A 21,629-nucleotide genomic window follows, 5' to 3' on the forward strand; every position below is an offset into this window, starting at 1 on the left:
CGGTCCTGCGGTTCCGGTGGACCTCCCGCAGGCGTGCCTGCAGAGGGTCCGCTGGTCCCGCGGCTTCGGTGGAGCTGCGGGAACAGCGGGGACGGTCCGCAGGCATGCCTGCGGGAGGTCCACTGAAGCTGCGGGAACAGCGGACCCTCCGCAGGCATGCCACCGAAGGCACCCTGCCTGCCGCCCTCCCGGCGATCGGCAGAGCGCCCCCCACGGCATGCCGCCCCAAGCACATGCTTGGTGTGCTGGGGCCTGGAGCTGCCCCTGGTGACACGCAACATTTTGATTAAGAAATTAAAATGATACAAACTCAATTGACACCCAATGGCATACTAGGGTACAGTCCAGGCGTAGTTGTGTCACCCCTGCCCTGTACCTGGGGTGCCTTTTGCAATGCCTTTGATGCTGGAGCCTCCAGCCCGGACTGCTCACAAACCGTCTCCAGCATGTAAATCACTCCCAGCTATGTCTGTGTGTACTGCAGCCGGGAAGCCACAACCTGACTCCTACCAGCTTTAAAGATTACCACGGGGTGACCCCCCTCTCTGTCCCTGTCTGTCTTTGGCATCTCACCCAAGTCAAAGAAAAACAGCCATTGGACTTGGTCGGGGGGAGATCGTGGTCCTGACGTGAGAGTTTGGTCACTAAGCTGCTGGAGTATGTGGTGAGAAACTTTGCTTGAATCTAATACAGTTTGTTAAGTTAGGCTCTCATAAATGTTTTATCAGTATTTTTCTTGTAACTATTTCTTACTTTCCATGCCTCAATACTTTTACTCTCTTAAAATCTCTCTTTGTTGTTAATAAACTAGTTTTATTGTTTTCAGCGTGTTCAGGTTGAACTGTCTGGGTGACTCCATTTGGGGTAGCAAGTTGTGTACATATTATTTTCTTACAGCAACAACGGACATAATATAGTCATACTGTCCAGGAGAGGGCTGAGCAGAACAGGACATACATTTCTGGGGGAAAATCGGGGACTAACGGTGTGCTGGGGTCACACACATTAAATGAATTACACCTCAGCTAACCGATAGGTCTCAAATGTAACCATGCGGGGAATCAGCATCAAGCAGGTGTGTTTTCAATGGGGCCCTGAAGGGATCAGTTCTTGGTCCTATGCTATTTAACATTTTTATTAATGACCTGGAAGAAAACACAAAATCTGAAGAAAACACTGATAAAGTTTGCAGATGAGACAAAGTTTGGGGGAATTGTAAATAATGAAGAGGTCAGGTCTCTAATACAGAGTGACCCGGATTAATTGGTAAGATGGGTGCAAGCAAACAATATGTGTTTTAATACAGCGAAATGTAAAGTCACACATCGAGGAACAAAGAATGTAAGCCATAGAATCATAGAAGATTAGGGTTGGAAGAGACCTCAGGAGGTCATTTAATCCAACCCCCTGCTCAAAGCAGGACCAAGCCCCAACTAAATCATCCCAGCCAGGGCTTTGTCAAGCTGGGCCTTAAAAACCTCTAAGGATGGAGATTCCACCACCTCCCTAGGTAACCCATCTCAGTGCTTCACCACCATCCTAGTGAAATAGTTTTTCCTATTATCCAATCTAGACCTCCCCCAATGCAACTTGAGACCATTGCTCCTTGTTCTGTCATCTGCCGTCATTGAGAACAGCCGAGCTCCATCCTCTTTGGAACCTCCCTTCAGGTAGTTGAAGGCTACTATCAAATCCCTTCTCACTCTTCTGCAAACTAAATAACCCCAGTTCCCTCGGCCTCTCCTCATAGTCATGTGCTCCAGACCCCTAATCATTTCCATTGCCCTCCACTGGACTCTCTCCAATTTGTTCACATCCTTTCTATAGTGTGGGACCCAAAACTGGACACAATACTCCAGGTGTGGCCTCACCAGTGCCAAATAGAGGGGAATGATCACGTCCCTCAATCTGCTGGCAACGCCCCTACTTATACAGCCCAAAATGCCGTTAGCCGTCTTGGCAACAAGGGCACCCTGCTGATTTATATCCAGCTTCTCGTCCACTGTAACCTCCAGGTCCTTTTCTGCAGAACTGCTTCCTAGCCATTCGGTCCCTAGTCTGTAACACTGCATGGGATTCTTCCGTCCAAAGTGCAGGACTCTGCACTTGTCCTTGTTGAACCTCATCAAATTTCTTTTGGCACAATTCTCCAATTTGTCTAGGTCACTCTGGACCCTATCCCTACCCTCCAGCGTATCTACCTCTCCTCCTCACTTAAAGTCATCCCTGAACTTGCTGAGGGTACAATCCATCCCATCATCCAGATCATTCATGAAGATAGCCATGAGGGCAGGGGACTGGACTCGATGACCTCTCGAGGTCCCTTCCAGCCCTAGAATCTATGAATCTATGTTGAAAAAAAAACAGCTCCAGGACCAATCCCTGGGGCACACTGCTTGATACCAGCTGCCAACTAGACACTAAGCCGTTGATCACTACCTGTTGAGCCCGACAGTCCAGCTTTCTACCCACTTTATAGTCCATTCATCCAATCCATACTTTAGCTTGCTGGCAAGAACACTGTGGGAGACTGTATCAAAAGCTTTGCTAAAGTCAGTGTATGTCACGTTTTAAGGAAAACTTGCCTTAAAGTGATAGAGTGAAGGACCTCAAATCTATTTAGTTTAACAAAGACCGAAGATTAAGGGCTGGCTTAATCACAGTCGGTAAGCACCTACATAGGGAACCAATATTGAACAATGGGCTCTTCGCTCTAGTAGACAAAGATTGAACAAGATCCAATGGCTGGAAGTGGAAGCGAGACAAATTCAGACTCGAAATAAGGTGCAACATTTGAACAGCGAGGGTAATTAACCACTAGACCAACTCACCACGGGCTGTGATGGATTCTCTAGCACTGGCCATTGTCCGATCAAGATTGGATGTTTTGCTAAAAGATCTGCTCTAGGGCAACAGGAATTAGTTCGGGGAGAGTCCATGGCTTTTATTATGCAGGTGGTCAGACTGATCCCAGTGAGCCCTTCCGGCCTTGGAATCTATGGATCTAATTTACCACCCAGGAGCCCAAGTTCAGGACCCCAGGGACCATTTGTAACAAGCTGGCAGGGGCAGGGGTCTTGCTCGGTGCTTCAGTTCAGGGCGTGGGGGAGCTCTGGCTAGGCAGGACGCTCAGCCGGAGCTCTGTGGGGGGCAGTGCCTATGCAGAGACTGCGTGGATGCAGCAAGTTGTGTGTTTTCTGCCCCCTCAGGGCCAGGTTATTTTTGATGGAAAGGCAAGGAGGGCAGCAGTAAAGGGGAGCGGGAGGGGAAGAAGCTGCCTGGAGTGATGGGTTGGATGCAGGAGGGAAGGAGGAACAGAAGGGCTGTGCATGCAGGAGACTGGGTGGTGCTGACTCTGACTTGGCCCCACCCTAGGCTGGAAAGGAGATGGGGGTAGTCAGCATGGACTGGAGTGGGCTGGTTGGTGCTGGAGACAAGTAGAGGGTGGCTGTGTATGCAGAGGGTGGTGCTGGCTTTGTGCCTTCCCCGGGCATGGAGAGGGGGGCTCTGCATGCAGGGGGCAGGGCTGGTTTTGGCCTCTGGCCTGGAGGGAGGCTGGGGTGGGAGGGTGATATGGTATGCAGGAGATGGTGCTGGAGGCTGGAGGCTATGTATGCAGGGGGCTGTGCTGGGTCTGCTCTCAGGGCTGGAGGGAGGCTAGGGGGACTGGCTGTGCATGCAGGGAGTGGTACTGGGGACTGATGCATGCACGGTGTGTGGCTTTGCATGCAGGGGCGGGGCAGGGCTGGTGGGGCAGTGCAGGGGGCGTGGCTGTTCATGCAGGGGGCGGTACTAGGGGACAGTACATGCAGGGGGCGGTGCTGGAGGGGGATGGCTCTGCATGCACGGGGCGGTGCAGGGGGCATGACAGTGTGTGCAGGGGGCTGTGCATGCACAGGGCAGTGTAGGTGGCGTGGCTGTGCATGCAGGGGGTTGTGCTGGAGGGGGTGCATAAAGGAGGTGTGGCTGTGCATGCAGGGAGCTGTACTGGGGGATGGTGCATGCAGGGGGCGGTGCTGGAGGGGGTGGCTGTGCATGCAGGGGCGGTGCTGGGGGACGGTGCATGCAGGGGGCGGTGCTGGAGGGGGTGGCTGTGCATGCAGGGGCGGTGCTGGGGGACGGTGCATGCAGGGGGCGGTGCTGGAGGGGGTGGCTGTGCATGCAGGGGCGGTGCTGGGGGACGGTGCATGCAGGGGGCGGTGCTGGAGGGGGTGGCTGTGCATGCAGGGGGCGGTGCTGGGGGACGGTGCATGCAGGGGGCGGTGCTGGAGGGGGTGGCTGTGCATGCAGGGGGTGGTGCTGGTGGGGGACGATGACTGCAGGGGGCGGTGCTGGAGGGGGGCAGCTGTGCATGCAGGGGGCGGTGCTGGGGGATGGTGCATGCAGGGGGCGGTGCTGGGGGGAGTGGCTGTGCATGCAGGGGGCGGTGCTGGTGGGGGACGATGAATGCAGGGGGCGGTGCTGGAGGGGGTGGCTGTGCATGCAGGGGCGGTGCTGGGGGACGGTGCATGCAGGGGGCGGTGCTGGAGGGGGTGGCTGTGCATGCAGGGGGCGGTGCTGGGGGGAGTGGCTGTGCATGCAAGGGGCGGTGCATGCACGGGGCGGGGTTGGCTCTGTCCCCCGCGCCCCCCCCGGGCTGGAGGGGGCCGGCCGGGCTCCCACGGGGCTGCGGTGATGTAATTTCCGCGAGGCGCTGCCATAGGTTTGAATGCAGCGAGGGCCCAGAAACGAAACCGATCGCGGCGCAGCCCGGCTTATAGGGGCTGGACTGAGTCAGCCCCAGCTCAGTCGCCGCCGCAGTCGCAGCCCGGGGGCAGGACCCGCCAGCGCCGGGCGGCAGGAGCCGGAGCGCAGCCGGGCAGAGGGGCACAAAGTTTCCTTCCCTCCATGTGGGCGCCGGGGTAAGAAGCTGGGTGGCCCCAGGCGGGGCGCGCCGGGCACGACCCCGGGCAGGGGAGTTTGCAAAGTCCCAGCTTAGGGGAGAGTCGAGCCTCTCTCGCTTTTCCCTGGCTCCCCCTGCCCGGGCCAGCCCGGCTGGGTCACCGCTGCCCCACGCGGAATTCCCACCCGGGACCGGCTGACCCGCGTGACTGTTCCCCGAGTGGGGCGGTGTTGGGGGGACGGGGAAGCGGCACCCTTGTTTCTGGCCGACACCTCCCTCCCCATCCGGTGGCGTCCCTTCCCCGGTAGCCGACGTGGGATGGGGAAGTGAGAAGTGACCGCGGGCGTTATTACAGCTCGGGCGGGGCTGTCCCCAGAGCAGGATCAGCTGCGGGGACTTGGAGGAAGTTTGTGACCTGTTTCCCCAGCGGGATGGTGCCTGAGGGGTCATGAGTTAGATGCAGCCCTGAAACCTCCCTGTATGGGTTTAGGGAGAGAGGCCGGGGCAGGGGCAGGGGCGGGGGCGGGGGGGCTGCGGGGCTGGGGGAGATTGTTTGTTTATTTTGGTCAGCAGAGAAGCCTGGACTCAGCGATATTGGCCCAGGTAAGTTAGCAGTTCGTATGCCAGGCACACAGGCAGCGTGCTAGGGGAAGCGATGGCAGCTTTGTCTAGGCTGGGCAGGGGTTGGATACCGCCGTGGGTAGGCGGATACAAACCCCTAGTGTAGACTGTCTACACTGGTGTGAAAAGTAGCAGGCGCTGGGGTCTGTGCTAGGAATTTGCACCAATAAGATATGGTGCAATAAAACCCCAGTGTAGGCAGGCTGCTAGAGACGTGTGACACTTTCTGTCTCAACTGTTTACTTGTAGTTTTGGGGTCCTGTTGGGTCCAACTGACTTATTACAGTTAATACCTGGGTTTATTTTTCAGCCACCTCTTTCAAGTTCTTAGAAACAAAAGGGAAATGATATGTATTTGTTTTGTGGGGGCCTCACAAAGTACAGGGACGCTCTGCCAGGAAGTGAAAACACTGACTGCTTGCATCAGGATTTCGCCAGGAGCAGGAGCCTAGATGAGACTGGTGTTCCAGAAATGCACCTGTCACTGGGGTGTGTGGTAGAGGTGAGGTTTGCACCCAAAGATGGGGTGAGCTGCTCCTACCAAAATCAACTGTGGCCCAAAGAGAAGGGGCTGTGTTCTGTGGGTACACCAGGTGTGCTAAACTAGCCCTGAGTGCAGAGATGGGAAGGGCACATCTGGTATTATGACCCATGTAACTCACCCCTGATTAAGGGGGCTAATGGCTCTCTTTGGAGTAACACATTAGAGAATCACTGGTAAATAATTAATCAAGGCCAAACCTAACTATAAAGACACTAGGCCAAATTCTTTTGTCAGCCTCTTTGAAGTTATGGTTAAAGCCCTGTGCGGATATAAAATTTGTATCCACATCTGATCCGCAATCTGCGAAAATGGCCTATGGATACCTGCATCCATGCTGTGGGTATCTGCGGATATCTGTGGCTCTTCCGGGCTGTCATAGTTGCCAGAGTGTGCTGAAGAGCAGAATCGAGCCCCTTAAATACAACTAATATGTTTCTCTACACGTGTGTGGGAGGTGGTGCCTTAAATTCAGGGATCTCTGTTTCCTAGGAAGTAATTTATTATTCATATTAACCTAGCACCTAAAGGCCTGAACCAGAGTGGAGACTTGTGCTAGGTGCTGTTCAGACATAGTGTATATAGCCCTGACCCCAAGAGTGTGCTGCTTTTGGAGTTTGAAGGAAATGTTGTTGCGTCTTTGTCTTCGAAATGTCTTGCAAAATGTTGTTGCAATTTTAAAGCAGTGGATGGGGTAGAGGTGAACAAGCTGAATATTGCACATTGGACTCCATGAGCTGCACGGGAAAAGGGCTGGAGCAGTGGCAAAGGGAGCAGTTCAGTGTGGCAGGGCTTCATGCAAGGAGGAAATGTAACCTATGAGAAATGAGCCCAGCTGTTAATCCTGATGAGGCAGGAACACTGTACACGTTTGTGCTGGACTTTGGTAAGGGGTTTAATAAACCAGCCTCCTCTATGTTGGGATCTGTGACTTGCATCTAAACCTGAGATCAACAGTGAACCTGCTTAGACTATAGGGCCACACTTTCTAGTGTTCTCCCACAGAAGGGTGAGTGCACTTCTAGAGGCATTTGAAAACTATCCACGGGCCCCGATGGGTGAGTGAATGTTCTTGGTGATTGGGTTCTGGTGGCACCCCTCGCTGCTTAGAACAGTCCAATTGAAAACAACCTAAACAATGGCTTGGCGAAAATACGTCCCAGTGATGACAGCATATGACCACTCTTTACACTGCCCAGTGCCCTGGATCTCCTTGCAGCTGGGAGAGTTCCCCTTACAGCCCAAAGGACCAGAAATGCCTTTTCAAAACAAAAGCTAATCTCTTAGGCCAAAATGTTCATGCATGGATGTTTAAAGGTAGACCTCCCCCTACTCTGTAGTGAGGGGTGGGTTGTGGGGAGGAGTGTAACAAGGCTGATTCTGGTGGGACCGAACTGAGAGTGCCAGTTCAGGACAAATTGCTTAAAGCAGGGCAGTTGCAGCCCAAGGCTGGGGTTTCTAGGCAAACCAAACCAGCCAAACAGAGAGGACTTCAGTTTTACTCCACTGGCTAACCACAAGTCACACAAGCAATTCCCTTAGACACTCCAGTTTGCCAATATCACCACCAGTGCCACTCGTTATGGGAACGAATGGTTATGAAAACCAACACCCCTATAAAAGAAAAAAACGTTCTCTTGATCCGAAAGGACCAAGCCCCAGACCAATATACAAATCAGATCTTGCCCCACAAATCATGCTGTTGCCAATCCTTTAGAATCTAGAGGTTTATTCATAAAAGGAAAAAGATAAAGATGAGAGCTGGAATTGGTTAAATGGAATCAATTCCATACAGTAATGGCAAAGTTCTTGGTTCAGGCTTGTAGCAGTGACAGAATAAACTGCAGGTTCAAATCAAGTCTCTGGAGCATCCACAGCTGGGATGGGTCATCTGAGTCCTTTGTGTAGAGCTTCCCTTTGTAGCAAAGTCCCTCTGGAGATAAGCAGCAGGACTGAAGACAAGATGGAGGAGCTGCAGCAGCCTTTTATAGTCTCTTGTCATGAGGCCTCTTTCTTTGTTTCAAAGACAAACATTTGGGCACATGGGAAGAAAAAACCTTGGAGTTCTGTCCATAGGCATGTTCCTGCATACCTTGCTGAGTCACAAGGCGTATCTGTCTTCTCTCAATGGGTCAGTTGGATAACTGATAGTCCTTAATGGGCCATCAAGCAGGCTAGGCAGAGCTGACACCAACTTGTCAGGGGTGTTACCCGGAAGCACAGCATAAGTTTGAAATACAGACAGTATAGAGCCAATACTTATAACTTTAAATACAAAAATATATGCATACAGATAGCATAATCATAACCTTGTCTTAGACACCTTATTTGACCCCCTTTACACCAGATTTTGTGCTATTACAGGCCCTTGATTGCAACAATGATCTATACGGTCCCAGAGTATGTCAGTAACATCACAAGGAGGTCTGACTTTTATAGCTTTGCAAAGGAGGCCAGTACCATTATCTCTATGGGGAAACTGAGGCTCAGGAAAGTTAAGGTCACCTAGCAGGCTAGCTAGGACTAGAACCCAAATCTTTCAAGTCCCAGTCTAATGTCTTACCCACAAGACCAGACAGACTTTGAGGCAGTAGGTGCTGAAAACTTCACTCTCAGTAAGCGCCATGCAGTGAGGAGTTCTGCACCCCTAGAAGAAATCTGGTCATTGTTATTCAGGGGCCTGTCTTCAGGTCATTTTAAAGGCCCTGAAGGAAATACAAGATGAAATCTTGGTAGCAGAGTGAACCTGAACCATGCATCCAGCCAGGCATGCTGGAGAACATAGGTGATTCAGCAAAGCACTTGAACGGATCCTCAATTCACACTGGCTTCAGTGGAACCTTAAACACAGGTTTGAACGTGGACCTAAGGGCTTTGCTGAACTGTGGTTACTGTGAGCACCCAATATCCGAGGTCCAGGGACCTGTTCTCCCTGTAACTTCTACTGGTTTTTGTTTTTGAAGAGACCAAGCTTTATAAGTTTTAAGATAATGAACATGTCCAGCCCTTCTGACTGGGGCAGAGCTGTCAGGATGAAAGCTGACCTGGTGTGGCCCTGATGCTTCAGTCAAACAATAGCTAATTCAATGGTGTGAACTATTATCCAAGCACCCAGTTCAGCTTCACTCCAACCACCTTGATTAGCCCCTTTTGGAAATGCTAATTGTTGTGAAGTGGGGCAGTTGAACTCAATTGGTACTGAAGCAGTCTCAGCAGCACTATCTTTATGCCTAAACTCTCCCCTCCTATCCACTGTGTGGGAGTCCTGCATTCTCCCAAGAAGGACTTCCACAGGTTCTCTCTGGAATGTTTCCTGCTAGGAGCTTTCCCCCTGCAGCCAGGGCCCTGGTAAGTCTGCAGCAAGGGCAACAGAAATTGGAGACAGCTTTAGGGAGTCTGCAGCTTTTGGCATTGTGTAGTCTGCATTAACAAGGAGCCCACTACTCGCTGCAGAATTCCAGAGGCATGGATTGCATTCTTCCCTTTCTGGCCCTGCAGATGGTACAGGATTGCCATGGCCTGAAATGCGCTGACTCAGGCTATGTCTACACTGGAAACAGTGTAGTGGCGCAGCTGCACCACTACAGCACTGTAGTGTAGACACATGCTACAGCGACAGAAGAGGTTCTTCCGTCCCTGTAGCAAATCCACCACTGAGCGGTGGTAGCTAGGTTGACGGAAGAATTCTTCTATTCACCCACAAGTGTCTATGCTGGGGCTTAATTACAGCACACAGTTTTTCACAGCCCTGAGCGTTGTAGTTAGGCTGACCTAACTCTGCAGTGTAGCCCAGCCCTCATGCCTTGAGCTGCCCTCTGGCAGCAGGGGTGTGTGGATGGGGCATAACAATCTTTTTAAAAAAAACAACCATCCAGTGATAGAAATCAATTTTTTACTGTAGGTTATAACAGCACTTGCTCTTACCTGGTGCTTCTCGTCCCTGGGTGTGGAAGCGTTGTACAAAAGTGTTAATCTCTAACAGAGGGGACACAGGCACCAGGATGAGACATGACTTACCCAAGGTCACTTAGTCAGTGGCAGAGCTGGGGATAGAACCCAGGTCTCTTGGCTCCCAGGCCAATTCTCTCTCAGGATAAATAGTCAAAGGTGGGCAAGCACGGGGATGTGACTGGTATACCCAGAACCCTCCAGCCCTTTGTAGCTGGGTAGCTAGGCTGCTGGGGCTAGATCCAGTGAGGCACTGATCACCTCCTGCAAGGTAGTGAACACCCTCCTCTCCCGTCTGAGGCTGTGTCTACACTGCAAAGGCTATGCCAGCGTAGCCCCTTGGTGCAGACTCGACCCACTTAGCCATGGTCCTAGTCTGTCCATGCTGCAGATGGAAGGTCTGTTGAACAGGAGTTCTCTGGCTGTTGTAACTGATGTACGTGGGCCATGGGTGTCTCGACAGGGCATGCAAAGGGCTTTCTGTTCAGTGCAGTAGATCCGCTGTATACCATGAACCTAAATATGATTGGTTAAAAGAATATAGTCTCCATGCACCATACAGTAAAAGGGGCTCTGTTGAAACAATGGAGCTACGTAATTGAAACCTTTTTCTCTACCAGTCATGGCTCTTTAAAAGCTGGATGCCTTGAGATGAGCAGACCTGCCAGTGGGAATGTGTTGCCTCCTTCGACTTTTGGCAAACCTGTGACTCCTGTCAGGAGGAGTTACTGACTCTGGAGTTACTAACCGGAACAAGAGAGTCCTGCCCCCGATACAAGGAGAGGTTTTCTTTCGTGCCAGGTTACTGATACTTCCTCCCAGGGCACGTGTCGCGTTGTCTGGAGTGGCTCAGAAGCGTGAGTAGTGACTTCAGCCTGCAGGGCAGACTGTCAGAAGACAGGGCAGACCCTGAGCGGGTGGTGTGTTCTAGAATTAGATTTCACCTGCCCAGTAACAAATGGGAGCTCCTGGATCGCTGTAACTGTCTGTCCATGGAGTCACAGACGTCGCATGAGGCTCTCCTGTCTGTCTTGCCGCCCAGGCAAGCTGGGCTTAGTGATAAATGGTCACTTACACCAAAAATTACAAAACATTGAGGTTGTTCCCAGGCCCAAGAGACCAGTCACTTACCCCGGATCAATTGGTGCCCTAGATCAGCATTTCTCAAATGCAGCTACCAGGGGCTTTTCTTGCAGTCCCAGCCTCCTGGGCGGTAATTGGGGTGGGGGTGAGCGGGACAGCAGCGGTCCCTCCTCCATGGCCACCAGCAGGTTTTGGGCCCTACCCCTGCTAGAGCCAGCCAGTGAGAGTTCCTCACCTTCCTGGGGGTAATGGGGCTCAGGCTTCTGGCTTCAGCCCTGGGGTGGCAGGCGGCAGGCTCTGGACGTGGGGCTGCTGGCTCTGGGCTTTGGATGCACGGGGGGGGGGGGGGCTCCATCCCCTAACTACAGGGCTCACTATCCCACTCAGCGCCTGGCCCCTGCTGCCTCCCTACCCACCTCCCCATGCAAGCCTTAATTTGTCCCCTGGCTTGCCAGGGTTGAGTAAATCCGTTGTGAAAAGTGATATTTGTATGTTTGTTAATATCACTGTTCACTGCCTCCCAGGTAACTAACAAGTCTGCGCCTGTGAAAAGTGATATTAATAAACATATAAATATAACTTTTCACAGACAGACTTATTAGCTTACTAGTTAGCAAGTCTAAAAAGAAAATGCAACCAAAAAAGCAAAAGAAACAACAGCAACAAAATAAAAGAACATGCAAAGCGCCTTATTTGTGTTTCTATTCTGTTTAGATCCAGTACAGAAATAGAGGCAACTGTATGTTATTTTTATTATTCAGTCTGTGAAAAACCCCTGCATACATAAATTACTGTGATTTGGACATGTATATCTGCATATTTATTTTTTCCTAAAGTTAATTAAGTATTTTAGGAAAAAATGTCATAGCAGCCACCAGTAAGAGTTGATGGCAACACACTGATGCCACCAAAAAGGTGTTGTGAGAATCCCTGCCCTAGATCTGACAACACCTGTAGCCAATCCTGTCATAAACTGTTTGAAGGGTTATTAACGAGGAAAAAGAAATGAGTTCTTTGCAGGTGAAAGCAAGCAAACATCTACACACAAATGAGTTGCAGTCCAGCTCCTAAGAGTGACTGAATTGTAGTGATCTCTCAGTTTGACATGTCTTTTAGGGCAGACCCAGGGATAACCCTGAGAGATCTCTTGTTTCAGTTTACAGCAGTGGTTTTCAACCTGTGGTCCACAGACCCCTGGGGATCTGCAGACTATTTCTTAAGATTTCCAAAGGGGTCCTCACCTCCATTTGAAATTTGCAGGGGTCTGCATGTGAAAAAAGGTTGAAAACCATTGAGCTAGTCTCTCTAAATATAATATAAAATATTTGGAGATACACCTATTTCATAAGGTGGAAGGGACCTTGAAAGGTCATTGAGTCCACTCCCCTGCCTTTGCTAGCAGGACCAAGTACTGTCCCTGACATTCCCTCTCCCCCTGGATCCTTAATGGCCCCTTCAAGGATTGGGCTCACAACCGTGGGTTTAGCAGGCCAGTCTCAAACCATTGAGCTATCCCTCCCCCTGTGAGAGTTCAAACAGCAAAGAGATTAAAAATCATCGTGTTAGCTATTTTTATTTTTCTCTCTTCCAGCAGTCAAATGGCTGGGGAGGCCTTCTGCACAAGTGGATGGGGCAATGAACAAAGCTTTATCTCATAATGTCCCGCTTAATTTTTCAGAGGCTTCCTGAACGGTTGAGGGAGCGAGTCCCGTGCCTGGGTCCACAAGTTCAGAGCAAACATTTTCAAAGTTATAAAGCGACACTTAACATATTTCCGTATTTGCAGAGTTGTTGTTGCTGTGTCAGTCCCAGGATAATAGCGAGACAAGGCAGGTGAAGTAATATCTTTTAATCACCTCACCTGCCTTGTGTGTCTCGTATTTCCTTGTAGCGTGGAATACAGACATCCCAAGTGAGATTAATGTGGGTAGCAGCGTAAGACATTTCATAGAGTCTAATCACTAAATACTTCTAACAATACAATCACACCTATCACAGGTGAGCTGGTTTGTTTTCCAGCTATGGGTTCGGCAGTTCTTAGCTCACACCTGCGGCCTTGGGCAAGAGCTGGCACTTGGCTTACCAGCCTGACAGCGTGATCATGCAATTTGTTCAGCTAAATAATAATAGCAATAATACTACTTGGCACTTAACGTCTTGATTGCCTCCACAAACAATAAGTAACTCTCCTAACAACGTGCTAGGAAGGGAAGTGGTGCTATTCTCACTTTGCATGCAGGGAAATTGAGACATGGGGTTCTGATGCATCCTTGGCGTAAGTCAGTTGAAATGGTAGCATTCCATCTGGAAAGAATTTGGCCCATGGGAAGATTTGTGGCTTTACCTTTTCCAGCCTGCTGTGGTAATTGTGTGGAGCCTGATTTCCAGAGCAACCAGGAAGCCGGGTTGGGTGCAAGTTGCTGTGTGCCCCATTGCTGCATGCATACCAGATTTGTAGGAGACAGTTAAGTGCGCCAATATGAAAATCAGGCCCAAAAGCCATATATTGCCTGATCTATGTACAAAGAACTTGCTGGGTCAATGGGAGCATTGCGTGTGGCTGCAGGGCAGCAGATGATCTCTGGTTATATCATAAGGCTTGCAGGTAGCCCTGGTGGATGCTGTGTCAGAAATGGCAGGCTGAGGACTCAGTGAAGCTGGGAAGGTGCCTTGCTTGTGTGTAGGAATACTCTGGACTAGGATCAAGCACTTTTTTTCTTAGGAATGACCTTAGAGCTGATGCAGATGAGATCTATCTTTAAAATGCAGCAGCAGATTGACTCAGCGTGGCTGTTGGGGAAAAAGCTGTGAATTCCCAGGCCTTAGGCCTTGTTACTGTAACGTTGGCTAATAGGCAGAAGACCTTGAGCATCCTCCTATCACAGTGAGCTGCGTGGGGTCAGGGACTCAAGACCTGTGTCAGTGTTGCGTTGTCTTTGCTTTGCTGTTAGTATATCAGCAGGTTATCTGGTTACCCAGAGGCCCCAGAAGAGCCCAGACACACTGCTCCTCTGAGGCAGGATAGTCTCTGGAACTGCAGATAGGTTTGTCCAACACTGATTTGGATTCTCTCGTTTATTTTTTTATTTTCCAGGCTTTTTTTTTTTTTTTTTTTTTTAGCCAGAAATGCTGGTTCCACATTAGTCAAGGATTGGCCTAGGACCAAATGAACTTTGCTGGGTCCCAGAGGAGCTTGACTTGCCGATACATTGCAGCATTTAATCCCGAATTTCTAGCATAGAGTTTTATCTGATATTTAGACTTGAGTAAATTTTAGGTTTTTAACTACATGTCCACCCTAGATAGAAATCCCTTGAGCTTGGAGCCAAGTGAAACAACGCAGAAGTGCCTTCATCTTCTCTCCAAACGCACTTTGCCCTGATGGACTCCATTGCTCGGAACTTTATTGGTGAAATTTTAACAAAATTGGTAACAAAAATAAAAAGCGGTGGTGCAGTGGTGGGGGGAGGGAAATGTTCTCAATGAGATACTGACGACGACGGGGAAAAAAGGGACTGCAGGCTGTTGGAGAGTTACTGCAAGGACCCGTACGTGGTGGCTGTGTTTCAAGATGAATGTCCTTCCTGATCAGGGGGGTTTTGTTCTCTGGTAGCTGGAGAGATCGATATTGTACTGCTACACACTGTACCATCCTGGTCTCCCATCAGCTCGCTTCCTGGTTCCATTTCCCCATCAGACCATTCCACGCATACCCCGACCACTGGAGCTCTGCACTCACTATGTTAATTCTCTCCTCCTACGTGGTCCAGTGCCACAGCCTCTGCATGCTCTCTGTGCACATGGTGCTGCGTTGTGGTGGATGGTCCATCACTGGCACTTTTAAATTAAGATTGCATGGGCTGCAGAGCCAAGGGGGCCACGGCCCAGCCACTTCTTGGTCCCAACTTGGAGCAGGAGATCCGGCAGTTCTAGGGCAGGATGGGGGTGGGGTGTCACAGAAGGATGGTGGCTGGAGCAGTGACAGGAGCTGCTGTGGGGTGAGTGCAGGGTATACTCCAGTTTCTGCCAGAGGCAGGACCTCTGATTCTCTCTCTCTCTCTTTAAATGGTACTGTGCAGCCCCTGCAAGATGGCAGGATTTTCTAAAAGATCTGCTCTGCTTCAAACGGGAATTATTGCAGGGAAGTCCAGGGGCTGTGGTGTACGAGGCTCAAAATTGTCCCTTCTGGCTTTCTAATTGAACTCTCTGAAATCTCCAGTCCTCATGCCACATCCCCCATCAGCCTGTCCCTGTACTGTTGTTTAACACTTGCATAGTGATTGTACCTGGCTAAGCAGGTCAGCGCCCCCTAAGGGCCAGGCTTGGTACACACACAGGATCACTATCACTATAGCCCCACCCCAAAGCATGCACGTGCTCCTAACCCCTCCTTGGCCTTTCCTATGCTGAGCCGTCGCTCTCCTGTGCCCCTGAAGATTTCTCCTTGCTGCGCGTGGACCCGGAGCCTGGTTACACTCCCAGCGCTGTTACTTGTTCTGGCCTTGGGGAGCTCAGGAAACGGACTAGTCTAGAAACTTGCTGTTGCCGCTGGCAGACTAAGCAATCGTTCTAGCACTGAGAAACCTGTGGAGGTCAGCCCGTCTGCTGCTTTAATCCCATTATGATTATGACTGCAGGGTAGGAAAGCAGCATCTGAAGGGGATTTCACCCAGCTGGGGAAGCCAGGAATGCCTGGGCACTAATGTCAGCTCTAATCCCCAAACCTGTCCACATTGGTGTCTCTGAAGGATAGGTGAGGAGGCTAATACCTACTCACCTTACAGGGGTGGCGTGAGAGTTGATCAGTGACTGGACCACAGTGCTAGGGATGCTGAGGATGAGAGTTATTCTGAATTATTATTTCTATCACAGTAGTGTCCCCACCAAGTGCTCTCTGTGCTACATGCTGCATATACACCTGGGAAGATACAGTTTTTGCCGCAAAGAGCTTGCAGTGTGCAGTATACGCCTCATTTTCCAAAGCCCTATTATCCAAACCTCTGCACTGTCCGTTCTGGGGAGGACAAGGGAGAGATTCGGGTCATGTAGAGGTTGGATAAGAGAGCAGAGCCCCCTGGCTGGGGGCGGGGGTCTCCCAGCAACTGAATGGCTCCTGTGACAGTGTGGAGCCCTCTACAGCCCTGCTGTCATGGGAGGGCTCCTGTCCTCTCTGTTACCCGAACTCCTGATTAAAATCCATGTCCCTGCTGCTGTTCAGATAGTCGGGAGCATTCTGCATCTAGATGGGGAAAGGGCGGGAGAAACGAAGTCTTGTTATCCGCATTGTACTGATGGGTGGATAGATGTGGAGAAGTGAAATCACTTGCTCACGGTCCCCCAGGGAATCTGTCAGAGCAGGGGTTGAACTGGATCTCCCAAATTCTGTTCTGTTTCCTGAACCCCAAGAGCATCCTCCTTCTGATCAGTATGGTCCGAGAAACGGCCTTTTGAGCATTCCCTTGTGTTCCTTGCCACCCACCATCCACACCAGATTGGAAAAGAATGTCTCTTCTTTTACATCTGTGTTGCTGCAGTGTCCAGCGGCTCCCCCAGGAAACAGTCATATAATTAAGCTACATAATAAATAATCGGTAAATGGGCGTTGATTCTACTTAAACATGCAGTGGCCTGAGAGGCTACTGCCTCCAGATCAGGTACAGGAGTGAAATTGTTATAAATTGAGGAGCCTACGAGAAACAATCCAGTCCATGTTCTCTGACTAGCAATGGTATAAATTTTATATCAGTGAAACTAACAACATTATGAACTCTGTAATATAGCAAAGGAGACAGAGCCAATAAAGAATGTCTAGCACATGCATTACTCGCATCATCCTTGTGGAGAACCCCAAAGTAGGCCAGGTGATCTGTGCGTAGTCATCAGGCTAGTGCGTTTCAGTGTATCCCACCGCCCATAGGAAGGGATACACCAACACCTGCTACACCCTGCTCATATTCAGCGTTGGTTTCAGCCTGTTTTCCTTAGACATACTTCCACATCACAATAATATTGGGGTTCCTAATTCCCATATGTTAATTAACCCATGGCATCCTAATCACAAGCATTTATGCCTGTCAGTTGCTATGGTATTTCTGCAGTTAGTATATGTACATTTTGGTTAAACTCATCAGCCACTAAAACTTTTCCTTAAACTTCCCTTTTGTAGTGCAGTCTGTCAGTTAGTTCCTCCTTTTAACTTAAAGCTTTAGGCCAGGGGTCGGCAACCTTTCAGAAGTGCTGTGCCGAGTCTTCATTTAGTCACTCTAATTTAAGGTTTTGCTTGCCAGTAACACATTTTAACATTTTTAGGTGGTCTCTTTCTAGAAGTCTATAATATATAACTAAACTATTGTATGTAAAGTTAATAAAGTTTCAAAATGTTTAAGAAGCTTCATTTAAAATTAAATTAAAATGCAGAGGCCCCCAGACTGGTGGCCAGGACCCGGGCAGTGTGAGTGCCACTGAAAATCAGCTCACGTGCCGCCTTTGGCACTTATGCCATAGGCTGCCTACCCCTGCTTTAGGCCTTGGCTTAGCCGTGCTAAGCTAACTGTCCTGCAGAGCTGAGGCCTGTAGGTCCTTGCTTTACGGCCTTGCTCTGTATTTACACTTCTCTGCGGTATCTAGGTGTGTTTTTCAGGGATATGGCAGTGACAGTGATTTGTTTTGCTATCACACCTAGGAGTCCTGGTTGTGGCCCAGGACCCTCTTGCGCTTGGCGCCGTGTGAATGCAGATGAGAAAGATGGTCCCTGCTTCAAGGACTTGACAATTGACATCTAAGGAGACAACAGATGGCTACAGGGATAAATATACAAAGCCTGTACAGTAAGAGACAGAGTGCCATCCCTGCTAAATAAAGGCATGCAGCTTGTAGGTTCAGCCTTCCAGTGTGAGATTTGATAGTTTAATTCTGTGTGTTGTCTGCAAAGGTTTTGAAACACACAGAGATGAGTCAGGGATGATTTATTTCTAGACACAGCGTAGGTGACTGAATCTGAACGGAGAAATTCTAACGATGCACTGACTTTCTGCTGTGTAGTTTAACGACTACTTCCTGCTTCAGTAAGTGACCTCTCATCAGGCTGTGATTTCGCTGCATCTTAGAAGCTGAAGAGGACTGGGCCTGATGAGTGTGATAGGAGAACCTTGGAGTGCTTACAGGATATCGGGGGTTTCTGTAGGTCACAGCCTGTCTTCTGATGCCAGGGTGCTAGAGTGGCATTTGGATAGGGGTAAGATAAAGGTCTTGATCACATATAGCCATCAGAATTTCTGGGGCACTTTCAACATCTGTAAGGGGGGCAGGGGAGGGCTGGCCATTGTATCCTGGGGAAATTCCAACATGAGTAGATTCTGTTACCTGAGTCCCTCTGCAGTTTCAGTTGGACGGTGGGCTGTGTCTCATCCCAAGCTTGTGCCTGGTTCTTCTGTGTGCTGTTAAACAGCTGCTGTGTTTCACCCCAGAGGTGGGTGGAAGGATCCTGGCTTGTGAAAATGCTTTGCAATGAGAACCTTCTGTATAAAACGAATGCAAGATATTGCACTCGGCTTCATTCTTTGACGTAGCTTCAGCCCTTTCTCTGGAGATTCCACCCCTTGAGGTGCTAACAAGAGGCTGGAGGTGCCACTGATGTGGGTTTTCGCCATAGAACTCAGGTTTTGCCTGTGGTGCCAGAAGGATTGATTTATTTAAGAGACAGGCACATGCCTGGCCCTGCACCAGCTGTCTACTCCAGGTGCTTTGTCATGTGGTCAAGGTGGGCAGGGGACAGGCCTTCCCCTTGTGAGCAGTGCAGCTCCACAACCCCCGTCATTCTTCAGTTTCCCCCTGAGATCTGAAGTATTGCTTATGGGACGCTCCCAGCCACTGGTTACCCAGGCAACAGCCCGCAAAAGGCTTCCAACCCATTACCCATGGGGCTGTGCACTGAGCAGTGAGTCACCTTTCCCACAGCTGGACTCTCAGCGCTGAGCAGCCCGACAGGGTGTGTGCTCAGCTGGCTGTCTAGATCTTGTTCGTTTCTGCTGATGCGCCCCCATCACCACCTTATCTAGATGTCAGATGCAGCAGTTCAGGATCACTGCTGTGATAGTCAAGCTCGCTTTCGGTGGAAGCAATCGGATCGTAGGGGGTGGGGGGTTGATGGGACAAAGAGGCAGCAGGACCCTGAGGCAGTTAGCACAGAAAGGAAACCTTTGAGCACTTAGTGTCTAGATTGAGGGGGGCCTGAGGGCAGCTAGGCTGCAGCTAATCACAGATGCCGGTGGAATGAAGGAACAGCAGTGAAGGCTGCAGTGGGATATACCTGTCTCCCGTGGTGGTCCATTCGGGCAGTGTTTCCCAAGCCGAGGAGGAGCGGGCAGGCTGATTTCAGGGGTTGCAGACAGAGGAGAGGGACACTGTGGGCTGGGAAAATTGCAGGACCCTGGAGCTGCCCCATTCCCCTTCTGTCTCCATCCCAAGCTTGGTGCTGTTGCCTCCCATGTGACCTCCAAGGCTACAGGGCTGCAGGCTGCCAGACCAGGCTTCCACAGTCTGCCCTTGGGGCACTAATCATTACTCTGCCGCGCCCCAGCATCATGCAGGCTTCCGGCGCGGTGCCGTGGGTGGGGGAATGGTAAAGGCAGGGACAAAAGGCGGGGGAGGAAGTCAGCAAAACATATGGAAAAGGGAGAGAAAAAATGAGGATGTTCCCCAAGCAGGATGGGACAGTGAGGCTGCAGAGATGGCAGCAAGTTGGTCACGCGAAGGGCCCCACATGGCCATCCAGCAAGGGAGGCTGGGAGCCATGCCTTGAATGTCTGTAACTTGCGGGTTCACCAGTGAGCTGGAGGTAGCAGTCACTGAATGAAGGGGCCCTTTTTATACGACTGTGGTACATGTCCTGCAGGACAACACTCCTCACCCCCTGCCCCAGTGGGGCAGCAGTCAGGGCATTAACTCTGCCAAACAGCAAGATGTCTGGTTTCACAAGAATCTGACAACGTGCTGAGTGGGTGGTTTTGTTTGGTTTTCCTGTGGTCAAGATGATGCATTTTTCCTTGCTCACTTCAGGAAATTGAGGAGCTGGGATGGGTTAGTTTAATACCTCAAAATGCATGCAGCAGAGGGAGAGGCTGATTTCCCTTATACACCTCTACCTCGATATAATGCTGTCCTTGGGAGCCAAAAAATCTTACCGCTTTATAGGTGAGACCGTGTTACACTGAACTTGCTTTGATCCGCCAGAGTGCGCAGCCCACCCCCCCCCCCCCCCCCCCGGAGCACTGCTTTACCACGTTACATCCGAATTCATGTTATATCAGGTGGTGTTATGTCAGGGTAGTGGTGTACCTCACTTGTTGTTTGTTTCTCTCTAGGTTCTTAAACTTGCTTTTAAACTTGCGTCGATGGCCAGGAAGGGTGAACCGAGCTAGGACCCTGCCTGCTCCTTGGAGCCTTCCTGAGCATCTGATCTAGTTTTAGAGATTCGTAGCTGTTTTTACTTGGCCACTGGGGAAAATGCCTGCCGTTAACGGCCTCGTCCCCCTGATGCTGGACGGCCTGCAGAAGCGGCTGGAGCTGTGCCTGGTGTGTTCCAGGTGCAGCGTGAGGGAGAACGAGAGCACCTACGGGCGGAGAGAGGTGGAGCATCGCTGCATGCATGAGATCCTCCTGGCCCAGTGCAGAAGCAAGAGGAGCCAGCTATGGAAGAAGGTAGGCAGGAGGCCAGGCTTCCCAAACCCAGCACATTACGAGGTCTGCAGATACTACTCCCCCGGCTCAGGGTGCCACAAGCACAGGAACCAGTGCACCTTTGCCACCAGCAAGGAGGAGGCAATGGTGTGGAACTTCGAGAGAGAGCACGACCTGGAGCGGCATGTGCTGAAAGCCATGGTGCTCCAGGCACAGACGGCAGGCAGTACAAAAGGCCTCCCAAGCCAGGAAGCGCCCAGCGCCGCAGGCAAAATCCAGAGTGAGTTTGGGGGGCAGTTCCAGGAGATCTGCAAACTCTGCTTTTACCAAAGTCCCCAGAGAATATCCTTTGGGGGGCTGGCTGGGCTCTGTGAGGAGCACAGTGCTTGGAAAGCTCTCCTGGTCCATGTGGTTACCGACGGAAGGAAGAAGAAGCAGTATACGGCAATCAGGCCATGGCCGGAGTTCATGTCACAGCTCAGCTACTGCATGTTCGTCTCCAGAGGCAACCCGTGCAAGCATGGGGCCCAGCGGTGTAACTACGCGCACAGCGAGGTGGAGATGGCGGTGTGGGAGGCTGAGCAGAAGCGTGGCCTGGTGCGCTCGGACCTGCTGCTGGCCATGGTGACGGGCAGCGAGAACGGTGACGAGCCAGTGCAGCCCCAAGTCCAGTTCTACTGCCGGGCCTGCTTGGTGACCTTCAGCTCCCAGGAGAGCTTTGAGAACCACTGCTCCCTGGTGGAGCACGCACAGATGGTCTCAGCCGACACCATGATCCAGTGGGCTCACCGCACGCCTCCCTATGGGCTGACCACATTTACACTGTGCAACAGGTAAGGGGGCAGCCCTGCGCAACCGGCCGTGCCTAGCAGGCCA

The 21,629-nt window shown here is 51.0% G+C and overlaps 1 protein-coding gene across 4 annotated transcripts in view; it reads left to right on the plus strand.

The window, feature by feature from the left end:
- Positions 1-4,676: 4,676 nt before the first annotated feature.
- HELZ2 (helicase with zinc finger 2) overlaps positions 4,677-21,629 on the plus strand; it is a 47,235-nt gene continuing 30,282 nt past the window's right edge. For 2 of the 4 annotated variants that reach the window (XM_050918243.1, XM_050918244.1), the window contains exons 1-2: positions 4,681-4,901; positions 20,438-21,586. In XM_050918243.1, coding sequence (XP_050774200.1) covers positions 20,580-21,586 — 1,007 coding nt within the window. In that variant the 5' untranslated portion in view covers positions 4,681-4,901; positions 20,438-20,579. Of the gene's footprint in view, positions 4,902-20,437; positions 21,587-21,629 lie in introns of all 4 variants that reach the window. The other 2 variants (XM_050918247.1, XM_050918245.1) reach the window with 2 other exon arrangements.

This window comes from Gopherus flavomarginatus, chromosome 11, assembly GCF_025201925.1.
Source record: "Gopherus flavomarginatus isolate rGopFla2 chromosome 11, rGopFla2.mat.asm, whole genome shotgun sequence".
NCBI lineage: Eukaryota > Metazoa > Chordata > Testudines > Testudinidae > Gopherus > Gopherus flavomarginatus.